This window comes from Gadus chalcogrammus, chromosome 6 (genome assembly GCF_026213295.1).
Source record: "Gadus chalcogrammus isolate NIFS_2021 chromosome 6, NIFS_Gcha_1.0, whole genome shotgun sequence".
In the NCBI taxonomy this organism is placed as follows: Eukaryota; Metazoa; Chordata; class Actinopteri; order Gadiformes; family Gadidae; genus Gadus; species Gadus chalcogrammus.
Genome location: NC_079417.1, coordinates 9480621 through 9503160, shown reverse-complemented (window position 1 = coordinate 9503160; position 22540 = coordinate 9480621). Strand labels below are relative to the sequence as shown.

General features: G+C 43.2%; 2 protein-coding genes across 2 annotated transcripts; one reads left to right on the top strand and one right to left on the bottom strand.

Moving 5' to 3' along the window:
* Nucleotides 1–69: 69 nt before the first annotated feature.
* LOC130384244 (DNA repair protein XRCC4-like) lies at nt 70–19446 on the bottom strand. The gene is made up of 7 exons (XM_056592353.1): nt 19353–19446; nt 14598–14758; nt 13600–13814; nt 5836–6002; nt 4778–4948; nt 4177–4256; nt 70–489 (listed from the first exon to the last, which is right to left on the bottom strand). Exons 2-7 carry the CDS (start codon nt 14734–14736, stop codon nt 362–364), a joined length of 900 nt encoding a protein of 299 aa, XP_056448328.1. The 5' UTR covers nt 14737–14758; nt 19353–19446; the 3' UTR covers nt 70–361.
* On the top strand, nt 19419–22274 carry tmem167a (transmembrane protein 167A). Its single transcript, XM_056592354.1, has 4 exons — nt 19419–19529; nt 20158–20267; nt 21005–21039; nt 21461–22274. The coding sequence occupies exons 1-4, from the start codon at nt 19527–19529 to the stop codon at nt 21529–21531; spliced, it is 219 nt and encodes a 72-aa protein (XP_056448329.1). The 5' UTR covers nt 19419–19526; the 3' UTR covers nt 21532–22274.
* The last annotated feature ends 266 nt before the right edge of the window (nt 22275–22540 follow it).

Here is a 22540-nt window from a genome sequence, read left to right as displayed (position 1 = left end):
CACACACACACACACACACACACACGGCTATTCTAGGTTCCAGATCAACTGCAACTGTTAACAAGCACGATAATGGCACTGTTGAAATCACTTCATAAAATACGATTTTATTGCAATACATTGAAATTGAAAACACATGGGGTAGAAAGCGTATTCCGTTCACTGTCAACATTTGAAAACATGTTCCCCATTACATTCACTTTTATGCATCATCAAATTTAATATTGAATAATTTGTGAGAATAATCACATTATATCAAAAACAACACTAAATCTAAAGAACAAGTCTGATGCCCCATATCCTGCGCTGTGTTTCCTGTTGATGTTGTGATCGTGTGTACTTGAAGTGACCACCGTTGGTTTCACTCCGGGTCAGAGGAAGAATCCCGAGTCTGGACACGGAGAGACCGGCGCTTCCTCCTGGGGGCAGAGGCTTGGTCTCTGGGGACGCTCTGATCCATGGGTATACCACCAGCCACCAGATCACGTCCTGCACATCAGAGACAGACAGATAGAGAGACGCACAGAGAGGTAAAGGCAGGAAGTGGAAGACAGAGATAGAGAAAGACAGAGGGTTCAGAATCAATACTGATAAATGGACAACTCAAACCAGATGTTATTTGTCTTGTTTGTTGTTATTTCTGTTGTTTAAAACGTATTGCCAGGATGTACTACACCCATTTGAGTCAACACTAGCAGTATTATTTTTATTGATTTATTGAAGGAACAGATGTCTTGGCATGTCGCTGTATATCTCGATCAGCTTTTGGTCGGCATGGAACATCGATCATTAATCAGTTCTTTGGAGTGCTTGTTATGGCTCAGGTTTCAGCAACAGGTCAACTTGGTGCAACACCACCAGAATTCCTCACCCTGAATGCGTTTTCCCTCAGCAATGTGTGGCAGATTTTATGACTGATTATACATCAGATAACCTCTGGGGACCCCTCACAGACCCTTCATCACCAATGCCCTGTGGCCCTCATCGGTAGAGAGAGACAACATTCCACACAGCCAAACATTTCGGTACAGCTACTAGACAGGAAACAAACAAGGTCACAAATGTGTCCAGATAGACAGAGCGACCCACACCCCGCGGTCCTCTCAGGGGGCTGATGCTAGCCTTGCAGATTCAAGAATGAGGCAGACACAAAGGTGAATGCTAGATGAACGCCCTAAAGGGGCAAGGCTGACGCAAGCCGTTGTCGTCGTTCATTCTTTGGCTGCAGACATCCCACTTACCTGATTGGGAGAGTTAAAGTGCAACAGCAGTTTGTGGATGTGTTCTGATGATACGATATAAGCCTTTGAGTGGTTTTTTTTTCTACTTGCGTCCTTCTTTTTAACTACTTTATTCCAAAGCTTTTGACGCGCCCTCTCGTACGTTTCCCATTTCCTCAAGTCACACCACCGCTTGCGTACTTACAGACGTCACAGATCCATCCGTCCAGATCTCCATCAATCTAGGCTGTCTGAGGGCTGACCCGCACTCAGTCTCTTCCCTCCACCACAACCAAAAACATAAGAATAATTGACATACTTGGGTTCACTCAGACCACTCGTTCATTGTCTGACAAAGTTTTTTCGGGCTCTGATCTCCACAAGGACTTCTGCAATGCAGTCCTCACCAGCATCTCAAACACATCCCTCAGTCCTATGGTAGCTGTATGGGCCTCCCTTGGGCCCAAGGTTCCAGTCTGCTAGCCAAGCAACGCCGTGATATGAACGGGATTTCCCAAGTGACAGCCAACCAGTTTACAACCTGAACCGGTGCACAATGGTAGATGAAGCCTTTGTCGCGTTATCCCTGTGATGAACAAACAGGTAATCTGAACACAGTATACGCCCCAGGGGTTAAAACCTTTTCTTTTGAATGTGTTTGAATATTGTTTAAAATAAAGCCTGATAGTAACTGGAAATGTAATAGCAGCAGTATAAGCAGTACCATTTGTAATATGTAGCATCAGCTGGTATTAATAGACACACTTTAAATAATATTAGTAGAATCAGTAGTGTAGTATCAATAGCCGTAGTTATAGTAGTAGTTTTTGCAGTAGTAATAGTAAGTAGTAAGCAGGAGGCAACATTATCATGCGTTGTAGTGATAGTAGTAATGTTATCAGTAGTATCATCAGTATTTAGCAGTGGTATTAGCGGTGTTAATACTTGTTCCTCTCTGTGACGGATGTGTTTCCCATGTCCCATGTCAGATGCTCGGCCTGGAGGGAAAGGTCAAAGATTGAACGCTTTCCTTTTTTTCCCTCCTTCTTTTGTTCGTCCTCTTTGCCCTGTAATTATCAGTTATTTCCAGACCTGTCGATATGAAAACAGCCTGGGGGTGGGAGGGTCAACTAGGGTCAAATATATCCGTAAAAATTATAAAACCATACGCCAGGATATAGACTGGTACCACCCGAGCACTTAAACAACATTTGCTTTATAGTGCAAAAACGTACTACACTTATACACACAGACATAAATAATATCAGGAAGACACCCTAAATCCACCTAAAATCTGAATATGCGTGCCAATCGTTTTTGCAACGTTCTTTCTAAAATCCAGAAAGACATTCATACTATAATCGCGTACTATAAAAATAGGACCAACCATAAAAAGCTAATTCCATCATAAACAGACATTAAGGCTACACAATAAATTGCTCTCTCTTTGAAGATGGAGAAAGCAGTTTCTTGAGTCAAAGACCTCGTGGCAAACTGCAAGAATATATATTTAGAGAGAACAAGCAGGTCAAAATAAAGTAGGCCTACATGTCTAGACTTGCTCCTTTAGGCATAGCTTCAGGAAGACAGAGTAGGCTTTGGGGCCAGTGAGATACGACCAATTACATGAATATCAAGAGCACTATAACACCGTAGCATCGTTAATGACGACAGGGCCTTTAGCACCACAACATCTGCGGAAAGGCCACCAGTCAGCAATGTACCAGAGTGTCTGGCTAGCAAACCGCAACGCTCAGGCCAGGGCCCTGAGCTCAACCCTGAACAACCCGTCATCCATCTTCACCCGAGCCTGGGGAACCAGAGGGTCAAGGCAGGAGAGGGAGAGGATGGGGATAGAACAGGGAGATAGGGAGAGAAAAGAGAGGTGGAGGGGGGGGGGGGGGGGGGGGGGCTGAAGCAACTGAAACAGTGTGAGACTCAAAACAAAAGACCCCATAGTAAAGCGGTTCCACGTTAATCCAGACCTCCTGATGCAACTGCTTCGACGTCAGTGCGTTGCTGCAATATAATGACTCTTTTGGGGCGCAGCCTTTTGGCGTGCACACAGGCAAAGCCATTGAGAAGGAAGCCAACGTGGTTACCCCAGTAGACTGCGGCCGTACTGTAGGGGGTGGCCAGGGGATCGAGAGAGGGAGGGGGGGCATGAGTCAGCAGTCGTGAAATCGCGCCTGCGCACCCCCTTGATGCAAGAAGAGGGGGGGGGGGGGGGGGGGGAGACCACCTCAAGGCCTCGCCGTGCTGGAACAATCAGAGAGGACCTCACTGGGTGGGTTCATGACTCATGACGGCCGGTGTTTCCCAGAACCCCTCCCCTCCTGGGGTACGACACACTGTGTGTGTGTGTGTGTGTGTGTGTGTGTGTGTGTGTGTGTGTGTGTGTGTGTGTGTGTGTGTGTGTGTGTGTGTGTGTGTGTGTGTGTGTGTGTGTGTGTGTGTGTGTGTGTGTGTGTTGACACCTTTAGTCCTTATAATGTGTGCTTGTTCGAACATGTGCAGAGGGTAAAACGGCTGGGGACTAGGTCTGCGTCACACTCTTGAGTCACATGAGGACCCGTGCGTCAGCTGGAGTGACTTGGACGGTCTCCCTCTCGCCCCGTTTCCCCCCGCCCTGCTACGTGTGTGTTTCGCACATGGCAGGGGGGGGGCTTGCGCACATGGCAGAGGGGGGGATTGCGCACATGGCGAGTGCTCTGTCGTAACAATACGATGCTGACACAGTAATGTTGCCCATGGGGCAAAAAACCTGCAGTGAACACGCAACTCACTTGGAGTCAGCACCCGACCCGATGCCTCTGTGTTCTTTGTTTGTGTGCGTGAGTGGGTTCAGACCAGTTCAATGGCCCAGTTTGCGATTGGGTTCGAAGAAGCAATCATTGCTATGAATCTTAGCCATATATATATATTAAAAAAGACACACATGAACAGACGTACAAACCTGTAATGAGTATGGTTGGCTGCTGAGATGGCGTTATCCTCGTCTCCTCTTCTCTAGTGACATCTTCAGCTTCTCTGTTGCTGGATGGAAACAGAAGGATGGTTTGGCAAATACAAAGCCAAAATGAACACACAAAGCATCATCGGGACAGAATTCAGCTTGTTGTAATCAGTAAACAGGCTTCAAACAGGATCCTCTACTAGGGTTTGCAGTATGTCGCAACAAGCAAAAATATCCATCCACTAATGGAAGCAAAAAACATATTTCTTTAATTTGGATACTGATATATGGAAGATTAGACTCTATTTACCAATGAAAATAACAATGAAGCCAAAAATATTTGAGAAAAATTCTATCTTTAATGGTGGGGCTGAAAATCATTACGTTATTTTATGTAGAGGGTGGACTAGATGCAGTACAAGCCATCACACCCTAGACTCCGTAAAGACGGGATACTTTCACTTCAGCCAAAGCCATTTCGAAGTCGATACCGACCTCAAAATGTGGAGTCGGTACCGCTACAGAAACCAGAATACCAGCTGTACCACGGGGGTCTGGGTCCCCCGGTCAGTAGAGCATAGTGGAGGCGCTTTGTGCTGACCTTTGCTCCTCCTTGTCCTCCTCCTCATCGTCGCTGTGTGCGGTGCGCTGGAGCTGACGGACGGAGTGACGCAGGCCTCGGATCTTGGCCTTCTTCTCGTTCAGCACCGTGACGAAGCGAGAGTAGAGTTTCTGCTCCGTCGCCTCCTTGTGTTTGACGTGCTGCCCCAGTCTGCAAAGAGCCAACGCACGCTGAGCCACACACGCATCAGCCCCCGGCCCCGTTTGTTACCCCGTTGCCATACACAGACGTGTTTACACACACACATACACGTTCAGAAATACACACAAATAAACACACACTCAAACTCACCCTCAAGCATTCCCAACGTAGAGATAATTGTTTTAGAAGTGTTGTTTCTCTGAATAATAGGACCAAATCCCAAACAGATATGAATCTCGCCATTTGTATTGTATTCCGCAAGCCTACGTTTGACTGAAAGCAAGAGTTGATGAATAATAAAATCAAGTCCCAGTTTGATAGTTATGGTCAATGACGAAATGAGTAATTAATTCAATATAGAGGTAATGCAATGCAGGAGTAAACATCAGTGATGCTGAGGCCAGGGTGGGACTCCCTATACTCTCCAGTTGGCCACTAGTCAGGACGTTATGCCGGGTGATTGATTACTGTTCCCTCAGAACAAATTAGGCAAAGGAAAAAAGAAACAGGCCGATGTTAGGGGAAAAAACAACATAAAAACACGACCAGAAATAATGACTGAACAGTCGTGTTCAGCAGATGTTTTCTCTTCTAAATCATATGGTCAGTAATACCAAGTAACACAATGTGTTTGGTTTCATGTTTAAGAGCAGAATGGTTTGTGTTTCTTCTTCTAATAATAATAGTCAGTAATATACTATCATGTTTACTAGATGTTTAAGATGTTTCTTGATGCTTGTATTTCTTCTAATAATAATATAGTCAGTAATAAACCATTATTATGTTTTCTAAATGTTTAAGATGGTTGTGGACGGTTATATTTCTTCTTATAATAATACAGTCAGTAATATCCCATCATTATGCATTCTAAATGTGATTAATCTGTGTGATCTTACTCTCTGAGGATGCGCTTGTGTTCCCGTTTGAGTTGCCGGTTCTCCTCCCGCAGTTTGGTGTTTAACAAGCCCAGCTCAGTGCCTTGCTGCAGGGTCTGGCCAATCAGCTCCTGGTTCAGTTCCAGAGGATCAGGGGCAGGCTGCAGCTCCACAGAGCCTAATGGTATCTTTAAAACACAACACACAACACACAACACACAAAACACACACACACACACACACACACACACACACACACACACACACACACACACACACACACACACACACACACACACACACACACACACACACACACACACACAGGTGAATAGGAGACTATTGAGGAGTGAAAGCAAAGGAGAGGACATAAGAAATGAACCACGTGAGGGTTAAAGGAGTGTGTGACGAGTTTGACCAACTAGTCCTCTCGCTGAAAACCCCTATCTCAGATTTACATGTATATTTGATAGCAATGAGCAATGGTTTACCTTTCTAAAACTACAAGGGCTTACAATGCACATTATTGCAGTTAGCACTATAACACGCCATCTAAGCAGTTTAAAAGTTATAATACAAGTGCTAAAAAACGAATGAATTTCCTGATTTGATATTATCGATATTACAGTAAATTGTAATCATTGTTCAGAGGATGAACTACTACAGTTCATTCACAGCATTGTGCAGTATTTGTTTCAACGTTGCTCTTGGAGACCGTTGACAAGGCCCTTCTGCTGTCTGCTCTCTCCTTCTCACTTGCACATGCAGCACACACACCAACCCCTCATCCCAACCTCCCCGCCACACACACACACACACACACACACACACACACACACACACACACACACACACACACACACACACACACACACACACACACACACACACACACACACACACACACACACACACACACACACACACTAGATAGACAGACAGATAGTGCCCTGGGAAACCAGAAGGTGGTCAAGTGCTAAACCTTTGCGGGGCTGCGTTTGGGGTCGCCGACCCGCTGCCATAAAAGCGGCCACCTTCAAACACTGTCATGAAATACTTGTCATTTTTGTCCAGGCGGGATGCTGTCCTGGCAGGCCAGACAGCTGTTCCCTCCTCAGCCTAAACATGCTACCATGAGTGGACACTCACCGATCCCCAGCCTCTCTCCCTCTCCCCTCCCTTCCTCCCTCTCTCTCTCCTTCGCTCCCTATCCACTCAGTCCCTCCCGCCCTCTCTCTCTTTCGGCTCTCTCTCTCTTTCGGCTCCCTCTACCTCCTCCTGATCCCTTCGTAAATCTAGGTCTCTTAGTTATCGCTCCATCTATTCATCTGTCACACGTAATGGGACACAGCCTGTGCTTGTATTACTAGATATTGTTGTTTAAACTACATATTTGCATTAAACATCCTAGACAAAGCAATATAATTAGTGTATTGTTCTAGCCTTTGGCTACTGAATAACAATGCTCGAATGCATTCTAAGGCAGTTGGCACACAGCGAACGCAGGCGGCCAGATGGCCGTGATAATACTATCCAATCCGCGCTGCAGCTAACATCGGACAATCTGTGTCCCCGTCGCCTGCCAGCAGCGTAGGTGTTTCCAAACATCCTGCGAGGAAATAGCTGGAGAGGGATAAGGGCAATGATGAGGTCTGATGCCATTTATATACAGAAAAAACAAACCCAAATAACGAATATATATGTATTCTATATATATATAAATAACATTTTATGTGTTGTTCTAATGGAAAAGAGGACACTGAGGAGACCACCCAGAATATAGGAATAAGACGCTTCCCAAGGTCTCATAAACATCCACAGCAGAAAGGAGGATTGTCACAGTGATCCAGTGCAGGCGTCCAGTGGGCACCATCGGTGACTCAGTACGCTTCCTAGAAACCAGAGAGAGCTGGCTCCCTGGACTACTGGGACTCGATACAGCTGGTGGGATCTGGACGGGACAGCCCTTAACAGCGGCCTCGTGAATCAAGCCTCGTTTAAGATGGGTTTAAAAGCACAAGGAGATACGTGACTCAAGTCTTCCCAGTGCGGTTCTTGTCTACCTCAGCGTGAGGTGGGACAGTGAATGAAGGTGCCATCACTCAACGTAATGACTTGTGTACATCCCACCTGGTGCATGCAGGCCATGTATCTTATGCACTTTGACAGTTACAGTAAGTCAAGCACACGACAAGCTTTGATCTCGCCTCCTCATCTCACCGACCGCAGCCCCGCCCCTCTTTTTCCCCCTACGCCTACTCTGTTATCTCCTACTTCACGTGAACGTCATGTCGAATGTCATTCACTCATAAATCCTCTCATGCAGGGATACTGGAAGGCCTTTGAACAGCGAGCTGCCAAACTCCTACCATTTGCACACTTTTATTTTAACGTAAATCCTTTGCTTACATCTGCGGCATAATAATAATAATAATAATATAATAATAACACAGCACCAGTCCCCACTTTGATGAAAGCCCAGTAACACCGTGGCAGGGCCAGGGCTGTCCGCACACACGGGTCTGTTCCTTTACATTCCTGTGCCTTTGTGGTTCCCCGTTGAGGCTGTTGCCCAAAAGTCAGGGCTGGCATTCGGCAGTACACACGACGCGGATGGTCTTGACGATCACTCCAGTGTGGACCAACCCCTAGTGTGGTCCACACTAGGCAACCTTAGGCATTCTGGGGGAGACACATTTTACAGGGCAGTTGCTGCAAAACCCCTCTCTGATGAAAGGCTCAGTCAACTCTACTGAAAGCAACATTTCAAGAACCATTTCCCGCCTGCATTTCCGCAAGTTAGACAAAGGGCCTTGTTGCCCTGGTAAACAGTAAAGCAGCAGTTTAAGCGATTTAAAATTACAAGGAGGAAAATCATGGGTTTATGTCTTTTTTTGATTGTCAACATTTGAATCCAGATATCTGAGTCATCCGCTAGGAGAAACGGGAGGCTCCCTTCTCCATATTGGCTGTTGCCACTGTTATCGCCGATTCCGGTCTCATTCTCCCCCAGCGAGTCGGGAGTTTGCCCGTTGATATCAAACTACTATCAAATATTTTCCCCCTCAACTCTGCGGGGGCGGCAAAACAGTTTTTCTTGAGACCCTGCCCCCGAAACTACATGTCAATCAGAGCCGACTTCCGCCAGGATCACCGCGCACCCCCTCACCCCCTCCCCCCGACTGAGTCGGCAGACTCATTATCGGGGGGTTCATTTTTATTAGATCATTTTGATTAAATCATAAAAAATGGATAGACGCCATTGATGGCATCCATCTTGTGTCCCATTGTTTTTTTCACTGCAAGAGCCAAATGGAGGACATCCACAGCCAAAATCTCGCCCAATAGAGACAATTGAGTCAACGTGACAGACGACATGGCGAGACGCGGCACTGTGGAAAACAACAGTGGGCCGGGCAGAGTTTCCAGACGGTGACAATCCCCCGCTTTCCTCCTGTGTGGAAGCGATACAAGCCCAAAGGTCAGAGTGCCGTGTGTGTGAGCCGGCGGCTGCCAGCCTGTGGGAGGTCAGATGGCGTGAAGCCTGAGTGTGCCAGGCTTCACGCAGGACTACTGTGGACCGCTGGCACCCACACTCCCACCCAGAGGCGGAGGGACACTACTGGACATAATACAACAAAATCTAAAGAACATTTTCGTTAGCAATGAGATGAGAACCGGACTGCTAAATATCGGGTATCTGTTGACAGCACGGTGTGAAAGGTTTGTATGTATGTATGTGTCTGTGTGTTTGTTTGTGTCTAAATGTAGGTGTGGAAGGGAAAGTCCAAAGGACCCTCCATCCCCCAGTTATATTACCATAACTATTGAGAACAAAGCTTTCCGTATCAGTCCCCCCCCCCCCCTCCCTCTGCCGTGTCCTCGGGTGAACTTTCCATCCCATGGGATAACCAGATCTTATTGTAATAAGATGGCTACAGCTATAGCTTGTAGAATTCTTATTCATAGATGAGCATAATTTTAGCGCCTCCATAAACTACATGCAATATAGCGATGTATGTATCATGTCAACATCAGTTATTTAATGCGAGATGATGCCCCCATTTTGTTTTCGATTGAGCGCGTAGGAAAAACACAAATATAAGCAGGAAAAGAACGAAGTCCTTGTGCACAGCCTTTTGATCCACAAAGATAAGCAGCTTGGCGTTGTGCGGGAGGTGGCTATGGCGACAGAGCAAGGGTCTCTCTCTCTCTCTCTCTCTCTCTCTCTCTCTCTCTCTCTCTCTCTCTCTCTCTCTCTCTCTCTCTCTCTCTCTCTCTCTCTCTCTCTCTCTCTCTCTCTCTCTCTCTCTCTCTCTCTCTCTCTCTCTCTCTCTCTCTCTCTGGCATCAAGCAGAGAGCAAGCCCATCTGCCTCCCAGACTTCTGTGCAGAGGCGTGAGGTCAGATAGCGGGCAGGAAGTAAGGGGCGACGTTGGGCAGACCGTCGAAGGTGGACACACTCTTCTACAGCCCACCACAACAGAGATAGAGGGGGACAATATGGCGACCACACAGTGTCATATGAAAATCGGTTCACACACACATCGGTAAATACTACATACACACATAAAAGGAGGTTTAAAAAATATCGATGTAGAGTCAAAACACTGCATACCACATCAATAATTACCCAGTTGAGCCACATCAAGTGTCCAAACTCGGATAAACAAGAATAGGCCATAGTTAGATGCAGAATGATGGATACAGAATACAAACATAAAAAGATCAGAGGCCAAACATGAGCATGGTGAAGATGGACCACCATGGTTGAAGAGGATGCTATTGAGGAAGAAGTCTTATATATCTGAACATGTGGGAGATGACAATAGGCTGGTGAAGGGGCGTGCTGCAGGATTTGATGGGATGAGAGAGGGCCGAGGAGATGAGGGTTTGAAGGAATGAATGGACAATAAGTGCAAGGTGAATGCAACGGTAAGGAAATGAGCAAGAGTAGAGGATGGAGGTGGAGGGAGGCAACAGTTATACAGACGACTGAAGCAAAAAATAAAAGAGCAGAGAAAGTACAGCTGAGTGGAAACAAGAAGAAACAAACAGAAGAGCTACCACACTGCACTGATGAGCAGTTTGCAATTGAAAGATGAGAGGCGATAGCGAGAGCCTGAGCTCAGAGGCCTGCTAAACAGGGCTCAGTTAGATGAGAATCAACTAAATCAACTTCATCTGTAAACAGACTTAGGCAGAATATGTCTTCAGGTCTGCTGATGAATCTACGGATGACTTACGGAAAACTTGGAGAGTCAAACCATTGAGAGCCTGGTTTCAAGCTGAGGCAGAAGAAACAAACAATGAAAACTTGTGATTTTTATTGGCCATGCCATTTGTGGCAGGGCCCTCTATGTAGTCACGTGCCACCTATCAACGGACAGCTAACCTGGTCCAATCAAATTGCACATACACAGATAGGCGGTCAATTTAAGACCTTCCATCTCACACACATTTTCTGCCAAGGTTAGTGTGCAACACAATGGGTTGGGATAGACGATGTACCCCATAGGGCGATGGTATAGTGCTCTCTGTGGTTAAATGTCGGTATGCTGTATCTGACCTGTGTGTCATGCTATAAATCCGACAGCAGGGAGCTCCCTAAAAGGGTGCAACCATACTGCCAAACTTAAGCGAGTTACCATTCTATTTCATCCAACACATCTATGACATGAGTGATTTCTGACAGAACTGCAAAAGGAAAAGAGAAAAAGAATGGCTACAGAATATGGAGAAGAGATGAGAGAAGACAGGATGAAAGAACAAGAGCAGAGACTGAGAGCTGGTTAAAAGTCTCTAACTGAGAAATAATAATGGAGTCATTTGTAGATACAGTATCAGCCAATTGAAAATGTCTGCCAGCAGCAATAACAATATCTAGCAGCTTACAAAGGATAAAAAAAACGTGGTTTTCCCTTAATAATTCATTTAAAAAGTAGTTATTAAAGAAGTTCCTTGAAACCTCCAACATGGCTGAAAACCAGCAAAGACGGAACAAAATAACGAACTGTGAATGTGCGAAGATTCAAACCTTCATCTGATATCTAATGAATATGCACCCATATTAATCGTTCGCAATATATTTATGGAACCCTCACCCAGACAATCACTAGAGCTATATCAGAGTATGTTGATTTGAAGCAGACAAAATGAAAGGGTATTCTTCTCTGCCTCTTATCTTCACCAATCGTAAAGCAGATGAGCGTGCTATATCTGTCCGAGTTACATCATCGATTTCTGCCCTTGTGATGGAGAAGTACTTAAAGAGACATTAAGGAGGAGTTAAAGTCTGGCTAGGTCGTCTTAAATACCTGCTTAGGAGCAGGTTAACCATGAAACCCCTAATTACACATATCATTACAAGTTCTGGGGTCATATTCATAAAATATCAATGTCAGGTTCACCACCTGGTTTGTCCCTGCACTCTATTTAGTTTGCTCCTAAAAGGAAGCTTGCCTCATTTTGCTCATATCTCTAACCTTAAATTATTAAATTTCTAGGGGGCATGGAAAAAGAACTGAGGGAAAATCTGGAGAGAAAGGAAGCAGGTGTGAGACAGCGATAGAATAACTAATACATATATATACATAATTATTTTATTATTATTATTTATTTTTTTTCCTTGATTGCACTCTTGTCTAAATACCAGAGGATGAATGAGTATGGCTTTTGAGACTCTTGCATCCTTTCATCCAGGATATGCTAAAGAAAAGATGCATGTCCATGTCTCAGTTATTACCAGCTTAACTTAAATGGCCAACATGCATTCAGTGTTGGCCGAAGGGGAAAAAGAAACCTTGGTTGTTTGATCAAGGTAGCGCAGTCCATAAATCAGGCCTTTTGTGGCCTCCCGGTGTTCCTAACCCCCTGGCATTAAGCCCCCATGCTTTCTATTGCTGCGGTCACAGGACCCCCGGTGACCTGCTAGCCCGGGGCTAACAGCGTGCTACCATTTTTGGGAGAAATTCAACATCAATCGTGGCGAAGCACCAGGAGAATTACTCAATCTTAGGAACTCTCAAACAAGGTAGAGTTTACTATACTTGTGATGGGTCTAACAAATTGAAGATTTGCTCAATTATAGATAGAAGGTTTCTATTTAAAGGGGCATATGCCTGGAAGAAAGAAGAAAATTATAATGATCAGCACTAGTACAATGCAAACAAATTGTCAGATTCCTATCAATAGCCTGGGGATACCTTCCTGCGATCATACCATAATACTGGGGGAGGCTGTAAACCTTATCTTTTAAACAGCCCCTTGTAAAGCAAAATACTTCCTTTCTGCACAATTGCATGTTGTTAGGAAATAAATGTATCCTTGGGGAATAAGGATGGGATGAGTAAACGTAGTCAGAGATTCACTATAATTTGGGCCAACAAACAATTAACTAAACCTATATGCTACTTAATGAAAGTAATTCGCTGTGAAAGGAAAAGCTGAACAAACCAAACCCAAATTGGCCACCTCAGGGGCCGTAGCAAATATTAAAAAAGATATTATGAACTCGGAGAACCCAATTAAATGATAGAGGCTGGATCATTTAGTGGTGAGTGTGTTTGACTCAAATGCTAAATGTAAATCCCATCATTACAACACAGATTGCAAAATATATTTTAGACAATCACCTGAGAACATCTTCTGAAAGCTCTGATATGGGAGGCTGTGGAATGCACATTAATAAGGTAGAAGGCAATTTGACACCTCCATCTTTATAAAGAACATGATAGTTGCCTTATTATAGTCCGCATAAAATAGCATCACCTGTTTAGTTGCTTACCAAAATTCCTTTGCAGGTCTTCTCATATGACAGATGGCAATGATCTGGTGTAAGGTGAAAAGAGTAATTGTCCTTTTCGGCTTTGTGACCTCCTCCACTTCCTCCCTCTCTTCCTCTCTCTTCACCTTCCACCAGGGCTTGATGAAGATCGTCCACATATTGTTGCCTGTCAACACCCATGTCACTCGCCTCCCTTGTCACCTCGTCCTCGGAAACTGAACGCAAAATATACAGTTGGTCAGCCTTCAGGGAAAACATGCTTTCGGCTACAGACTCAAACGTAAACATGCAACTATACAGTAATGTGTGAACACCTTCAAAGACAGTCGGCAACAAAAATGTTAGGATCAAGCAATTCGCTGTTGCACAGCTGCTCCCAAAGGGCTGAAGGTCCCAATTATCTTAAGCTAAACACAGAATCAAAGAGCCCTGTACAGGGGCGCACAAATGACAATTGCCGTGCGAGTGTCCACATATCTGTCAAAGCCAGCATATCTTTGCCCTTCAGCTGTCCAGATGGAAGGCCATAGGTGCACCAGTGTGCCCGATTATGCTACAGATACCTCTACAAGGTCACCATAGTATCCACTTAAAAATACACCATTACACATACAATGATAGGTCTTGTACAGGTTGAATCCATCGGGTACACCTGTAAGCTGGAGCCCATAAGTGAAGCAGAAAATGTTCAATGTGGTCCCTCTACTAACTAATGAGTCAATAGCTTTGTGCTGGGGTTCAGCCAGGTGGTTGCACAGTGAAGACCTGCTGACTGTCAGACCTGATGACAGCTCGGTAGAGCCAAAAGTGAATGGTGTTGATCGCGGGCCTTGCTGTAATACAACCATAGCCTGTACAAACGTAATTTCTTTATTACCTTTAATTGGTCTCTTGTTTAGTTTTTAGTTTGTTTTGTTTTTTGCATTCATACATGTGGCTTCACGTGGAATCATACATACAATGCATGTTTATGTGTGCTGGGTTTGCAGCTCCCTTACCTTCTCCTATCCAGGCAGCACTGCCATCGGTGAGAGCCAGAGTGAACCCAGCACCCACGTCTCCAGCCCATTCCGTCCGTAGGAAGTAGGGGGTGTCTGGGTGAGAGGCCACATTGATCTTGAGCACTGTGCCACTCATTGTCTCGCCATGGCCTTCAGACCTGCAGAAGAAAATAAACACTAGCCTTCAAGATGGTGCGTCTATTATCTATGAGGTCTTCCTCAAAGAGCCGATGACCATTAAGAGAACATGCTGTTGATGTTGGTCATACTTCACAACACAATGTGCTTGAATTACATTGTAAAAGGGTCTGTATTGAAGCAAAGCACAGACAATAGCACAAATGAAAAGTCTTGTCCTTACAAGAAAATGATTTATCTTGAAATAAATGTATCTAATTTTGGTTGATTACTTGAAGAGGGAACTGAAAGAGATGCCCTGAAAGTATGTGAATCATTGCCACGCTCTTCCCTGCATACATAGTTCCTTCTGTGGAAGCTATTCCTGGAAAGTGGGATCTTCCTTTCCTGTTCCTTGTGAGTTTCTCTTGTCCGTCAAGTGAAGCCCTTTGAGTTGTTAACGGTGTAAGGTCGATACAAATGAGTTTGACTTGACTCAACTCGACATGTATTAAAGAGCCGGAGAGACACAAGGTGCACACCTTTTGGGATAAGGTGCACATACAATGTGTATTTCATAGAAAAATAATTATAATTCCATTCCCCGAGTCATACCTACCCCGAAAACATCATGATTAAAATTACGTTTCATCTATTGGCGATCAAGCAAGGATGTTTTTTTATTTTACCTAAATGTAATATATTATATTTAATTTGTGCATGGCTTTATATAGACTTTTGACAATCCACTTTTAATCCTATTTTTTCAGTCTACTTTTCATATCTCTTTGTTTCAGTGTCCCCCTTCAGTGTCCACCTCTAGCTGCTGTAACAGCTGAAGAGACAAATCATTCTTTATTTTCACATATAGATAACTACAATCGCCCTTCTACGAAAGTGCATGAAGTTAAAAGTTTCAGCAATAACCACCCTATTTCATCATGGTCAGAGGTAGAGAGGGAAGCTGGATAAGGAACAGCTGTTTAGGGGTGTACTGCTCTTAAGCTCATTCGCCAACATTGCGACCTTCCTCTATTAAAGTGCAGAGAACCACAATGCAATTTTACTCCATGAAATCGGATTACCGATGGACAAATCCCTAACAAAAACAACCTAAGAAGATGCATATGGCCATCTCTTTCGATCCCGTTCACAAAATGAAGCGAGCGAAACTTTTACTTGATTGCAGAAGTCCAGGTGAGAACACGCCATTAGAACACCTCCGAAACCATTAGAACACCAGGTTAGAGGCGCGGTGGACATCTTCCCCTGGCCTAACTACAGGGCAGCGTGAAAAGGGACAGGCATATTGGCAGGTGGCCAAAATGGACATGTCTGAAAACTGAAAATGAGCCCCTTCGCAGAGCGTGCCATAACTTATTGCGTGGCTTGGAGGTTCCTTTATGTACAAAGGCTCTCTGAGAGAAGGGCTGACAGAGCAGATGTCGAAGAGGATTCATACTGAGGGATGTTGCAGAGGCAAGACACATACCTGCATGCACTGTACACACGCACACACACATACAGGACCTCCGATTAAAGTTGACCCCTGGTCCTTCAGAAAGGGAGGTGGGTGTGGCCTGAGTGAGGAGTATCAGCAACAGGTTTCAGGAGTCAACTTTAACCTCATAAAGGGATCCCAGCTACTCATTAGTAACTGTAGCATCTGCTCTGCAGGGAGGATGACCTGCCTGCAGTAATGTCAGAAGTACACGCCAATTAAATAAACAGATCGTGCACTGCAAGGAACGGCAGATGGAGGTTTTCGCTCTGCAACGCAGTACCGTTCAATGGACCATTACAACCACTAGATGCGCGCAGCACGCAGAGTTCCAGGTGTGCGTGACACAAAAGGTCAAGACACGCACGTGCACACACACACAAACACACACACAAACAGACAGCGTAGTTAGAAAACACAATTTACTTCCCACGCATAAATTGTTAAGTGTCCAGGATTTTAAAGTTATTTCAAACACTAAAGAATAGATTGCTTTTCACATATGAGCAATACATTTGTCAAAAGCAAAACATGTGGAACTTGCCTGTAGGGTCTGTTTGTGTTGCGACCTTTGCTGATCTGTAGAGATATTCTGCACACTACTCTAGCTCCAGCAACATATTGAAGATGCCTGGTCAGCTTTAAGTGTTCAACATCTTCAATATCCAGTAAGGATGAGTAGTAGTTGAGAACCACTTTGGAGGAATTTAATAAACCTGGCCATTGAGTCAAGGTGCTTCACCTCGGACATTAGTTGTTTGTTAACAATACAGACACACTGTGGACCACAGACAGTCAAGCACTGTCTGTGTAGTTTGCCTAAAATGCAATTACATCATGATTTGCAGTTTGAAGAACTCCAAATACTGTTTCAAGAGCATATAAATCAGAAGAAAACCAATAATAACTTCAATAACTAAAAGAATAATGCTATACAAGAATTGAGAACATGCCATTTCATGACAATAAAATCAGTCGACAGGAAGAGAAAGACCTCCAAGTGGCACGGAACAAACAGTCTGGTCTGTCAGACGAAATCGAAGTGTGCCATGGTTGTATGAAAACATCAATACACAACAATGACATGATTCTTTGATTTGGAAGAAGGTCATGATTCTGTGTTAATAGTGTGTTCTATAAAATCTGAATAATTGAGACGTGGTTCAACATATTTCATGATGGTAAAATTGCATTACATCAATTTGTACTACACTCTGTACTACTGCTGTGTAAAATTGACATACCATGATAGATGTGGTTCAACGTATTTCATGATGGTAAAATAAAATCATATACTATTGATCCATATGAGTGATTTTGCTTAGTCAAATTCTCAACAGTATTGTTAAAAACTGGTTTTACCATAGCAATTTTTTTTTCTATTATTGGCTAAGCACATGTACATTATGTGTGTTATGCGTAATACAAGTAAACTTGTGTGTTCATTCCACAGACATAATGTTACATCAACCAGGCTCCAACTATACAAGTCTCCAACTGTATGTCGGAAATATGCTACATATTTTTGGGGTGGTGTGCAATATAAAATTGTTCTATTTACATTTGGATTGTGAAATTGGCATACGGTTTAGGAATTACAACATGGTATAAATGTGATCAAGATGCTGTGGCCGTCGCATGTTTGCAAGGAAGAAGACATAAATGTGCGAAGAATGAACCATAAAAAACGCAGTCAGACATCTGAGAAATGGATATTCTAGCAGAAGAGTTATTATGGAGGATGGATATCTTCAACATGTAAAGGTGCGGCCACACCAGACGCGTATCTCGCGTACTTCGCGTCTCAAATCGCCATTTTCTCCATAGGGAACCATTGGTTTAATACGCGTATTACGCGTATTACGCGTATTAAGCGTATAAGCAACATTGTACGCGCGTATAGCGCGTATGTGGCGCGTATATTTACGCGCAATACGCGCTATACGCGCGTATATCGCGTATATCGCGTACATTTCAAGAGTTCAAAAAATTGAACTTTTTACGCGAAGTACGCGAGATACGCGTCTGACGATTGCCGCCTTGCCCAATCAGCGTTGAGCTTGACCCGACGTCACTGGCAGAGAGTAGTGAGCTTGGACAGAAGCATACGGCCGACATTTTTCTTTATTCTGTGTGGAAATAGTAACATAGTTACGCCATTAAATGCTTTTATGGAAACATTTCTAGCGAGAAATGTGCATTTTACTTTCATAATGTTCGCTCGGTGAATGTGAAGGATGTTTGGTTTGATAGTTATGACGAAGAGGGAACGCTCCGTTCACTTGCATGGACAGAGTCTCTGGTTACTAAGCAACCTCAACGTCTTGGCGGACTATATATCTGCTGATCAACACTACGAATGCTGGAAACACACCAGACACACCATGTGAAGTTATTTAACCCGATTATTGTTATTTATATCCGAGATTATTTAATCTAACCCGATCTAAACTCTATCACCCAAACACGGCGGCGTTTGGGTTTCCTACCTCGGACTCCAGCGCAGCTTATCCTGGGGGAACACACACACACACACACACACACCCAAGTGTTGGAGCCTTTACCGTGGGGAGCCTCATCCTGGGGCAAGACACACACACACACACACAGCCACGGCCGACAACTTTCTTTATTCTGGGTGGAAATAGTAACATAACATAACATTTGGTTTGATAGTTATGACGAAGAGGGAACGCTCCGTTCACTTGCATGGACATTGGACTCATCTAGGCGAGTGACGTATGCGCGTATGGCGCGTATTGCGCGTATGTGACCATTTTTGACACAAAATGGTCAAGCAACATTTTACGCGCGTATCTCGCGTAAAAAGTACGCGAGATACGCGTCTGGTGTGGCCGCACCTTAAGGTATGTATCTGGGGGGCCATATTTAATTTGTCATAATCAACCCTTTTTTAATTTAGAACAAAGCAGCAAAGGGGATATGGTCAGCGGACCACAAATACAGCCCTCAGCCTCATGCTGCTGCCTTCACTGAAGCTGAAAGACCCCATTTCCCCTGTTATAAAGAGGATAAATAAAAACAACGTGATAACAGATAAGCTCAGAAGACGATTTTGATAGCTAAGATAGTTTGTGTCTCCACTGTAAGTAATCATCACTTTAACTTCTTACCCTGTACAGTACTGTATGGAGGATGTGAGAGTCCGGAAGTGGTAACATTTGTATCACGTCGATGATTAGTTTTCTTAGCCAATCACAAACGAGAACGTCACTTGCGTGGCTACGTAACTCCAAAGAACCGGAAAAAAACGGGAGTGTGATGTGTCTTTGATTAACAACAAAAAAATGGTAAGATTATCGCTCCCGTAAGATAAGATTAACTTTAGCTCATTGAATAGTTAGTCGGATGTAAAGACTGCATAGCTGGATGTGCGACATAACGTTGTGGATAATTTACTTCTTCAGCAAACGATAGCCAAAGCTAATGCGTGTAGCTAATGAGAACTGTCAGCTAACGATCAAGTTATGATTGTCTCTTTGTAGCTGCTTATTGAATGACTATAAGTCCTTATAATTAAATTGAATTGTGCGATGCTACTGTATCCAGTTAAAGGCGTTGTGTATACATGTACTGATGCATGAGTACTACTACAAGTTTAGACTAGCGAGTTAGCGTAGTTTTGTTGTGTGGTTGTACCATGCCACGTAGCTACAGCTGTGTGTGTGGGTGTGGGAGTGGGTGGGTTGATGATGATGAGGATCCACAAGTTATGTTTATAACAGGGACTTGGTACTTCATACAGCTCCCGAAAGTAACCAGTGTAATGGTTCAATGTTATGCAGATCATCAAGATCAATGTAACTTGTGCATCCTGGAATCATCCTACCACTATTCAACTATTCTGCCCACAATTACTGGCACAATCGAAACAATAAGAACTATTGCCTAATACATTGGGTCGTTTTTGTTTTGCAGTCTGCTATTTTCAACTTCCAGTCGTTGTTAACGGTGATTCTCCTGCTGATATGTACGTGTGCCTACATTAGAGCAATGGCTCCATCACTGTTGGAAAAGCATAAGACTGGGTATGATTTCACACACTTTAAAATGTTTCAAAGCGTCATTTACAAAATAACTACCCAAATCCAAATCTATTATATTTTTTCAATCCAAACCGGCTGGGGTCTATTTGCTTATAATGATAGATAAAAAAATAAAACTTTAATTGGGGTACCATAAATGTTTACGGAAATAATAAAGCAAAGCTTTCCTTTTCAAACACTGATTATGCAGTGCAATTTGAAATGATATCAACATGCTTGATGGACTAATTAACTATACAATTTAATTTGTTTTGTACCAAGCGATCTGTTCTCATGTTAGGCAAGTAGACTTTTAGGACTTAGTTAACGAGCATGCATAATAAGAGCATGCAGATGTTTACTAAATGATACTGCAACATCTTGATACTGTGAAAAAACAACACACATTATACAATACAGTAATCACAGTAGAACATAACTATATAAGAACATAAAATGTATGAATGGCAAACATGCCAATTCAACACCAAATAAAGATATATATATATATATATATATATATATATATATATATATATATATATATATATATATATGTGTGTATATATATATATATATATGTGTTTGGTAATAGTAATGCGGCGTCAAGATCTTTTCATTCATCAACTCTTATCATAAAACCCAAGGCTATTGTATCAGTTCTATTTATCTCACTCTTCTTTATCCAGACACTTGATATAGTATAACCTGGTCTTTTGTTCTTTATTTTTTTCTTACAGGCTTCTAGGTATCTTCTGGAAATGTGCCAGAATAGGTAAGTGATGATTTGGTTGGGATCAAGGTTCTGCCCAGACCTGGTGTCTAGAGAATAAGATGCACTGATAGCAATAACTATGTGTCCTGAGAGTGATCACTTATGATTTTTTTTTTGCGACATAGCTGATATGCACTTTTGCATTGTTGGGTTTATGCCTCTTATTAAAAGTAAAAATAAGACTTAATAATCGCTTCAGCCAGCCTGAATTACATCTGTTATTTGGCAAGAACAATATGTTTCCACACTTAAATTAGTATGCGGCATCTCCAAATGAGTCTTCAGTGCATCTAGAAAGCGTTTGCACGACTGCATTCTAAGCATGGTCCATTGTGTTCGAATCACTGACACACTAAGTGGAATTTATTTAGAAATTTGTAACTTGAGTACTTGGTCAAAGTCGATGTCTTTTCTGCATCAGGTGAACGGAAGAGTCCCTGGGTGGCTGCGTTCTGCATCGGTATGGCTTTTAGTATACTCTTCATGCAGTAGCCCAACCACAGAGTGCGATAATGGACTGAATTCATGATGGACAACGATAACATGGACAGAAAAAAACTCCAAAGGCATTAACTTCGATATCATGCATGGAGAAGGAAGATCCATCCACACGCCCTCCTCCTTGCCATGGAAAAATAAAATGTGTTTGAGGAGAAGAGCTGTATGAAGAACAAAATGGGGGTGTCTACATTTCTCCCGGGATTGTGCAGTCTACCTGTGTCTATTCTTATGTGCACAATGTGTATAACAGCTGGAGTGTTGGGGCCAATGTTTCCTCTGTTGTTTCTCTTTAAAAACGTCCCCTTTGGTCGTGCATCCACTGTTCTGTTGGGGTACACCTCGTCCATCGATTTCAAATGTTTGACTTTTCCAAATAGATGGACATTATTTCTTCAGATAAATTCTAACGGTTTAATTGAGTAAAAGTAAATGTTAATGACAATATTGGAGATATAAAAAATTGTATCTACATAACATTGCTCGATACTATTATTATCATTATCCAAATGTACCTGTCCCGCCAACGATGTTGCTTTTTAATTACGACAGCGCCAATATTAGGAAAGTAATCTTTGCTTAAAATGTGATGCTGGCCAATTGTTGCTTCAAAACCTATAATTTTTTTTCTTTTTATTTCATTAAGTTTTGCAATATTTATTAAAGAAACTTTTGAAATGCACTTTGACTTTTCTCTCCATACAACCTTTGTATTGGTCTTCAGCCTGCTTTCAGCACATTATTAAAGTTGGAGGTGCTATTATTGTGTTTCCTCTTTAGCCCTAAAATAATGCCCTCTATGACAGTGCTGTCTTATTTCTGCCACTCGCTGCTCTTTACAGACTATTGTTTGCTGCAGTTAAAACCATATAAAAGTCTTTAAACCACAAAGTTTAAAAGTTCAACCTAGTACAAAACGAATTATTAACTTAATTAATTTACTAACAAATGTTGATAGTCTGATGATGACTGATCCAACTCTCTGCATTCCCTCTGGCCTCTG

Bases quoted from the DNA above. Each gene is read 5' to 3' on its own strand.
- LOC130384244 (XM_056592353.1), bottom strand. From the start codon at position 14,736: ATGAGTGGCACAGTGCTCAAGATCAATGTGGCCTCTCACCCAGACACC. The intron at 4,257-4,777 runs GTCAGCACAAAG...GTTTCCATCCAG, and splicing joins GAGGACAAGGAGGAGCAAAG to CAACAGAGAAGCTGAAGATG. The intron at 490-4,176 runs GTTTGTACGTCT...TCTGATGTGCAG, and splicing joins GCCAACCATACTCATTACAG to GACGTGATCTGGTGGCTGGT.
- tmem167a (XM_056592354.1), top strand. The intron at 20,268-21,004 runs GTATGATTTCAC...TTTTTCTTACAG, and splicing joins TTGGAAAAGCATAAGACTGG to GCTTCTAGGTATCTTCTGGA. The intron at 21,040-21,460 runs GTAAGTGATGAT...TTTCTGCATCAG, and splicing joins CTGGAAATGTGCCAGAATAG to GTGAACGGAAGAGTCCCTGG.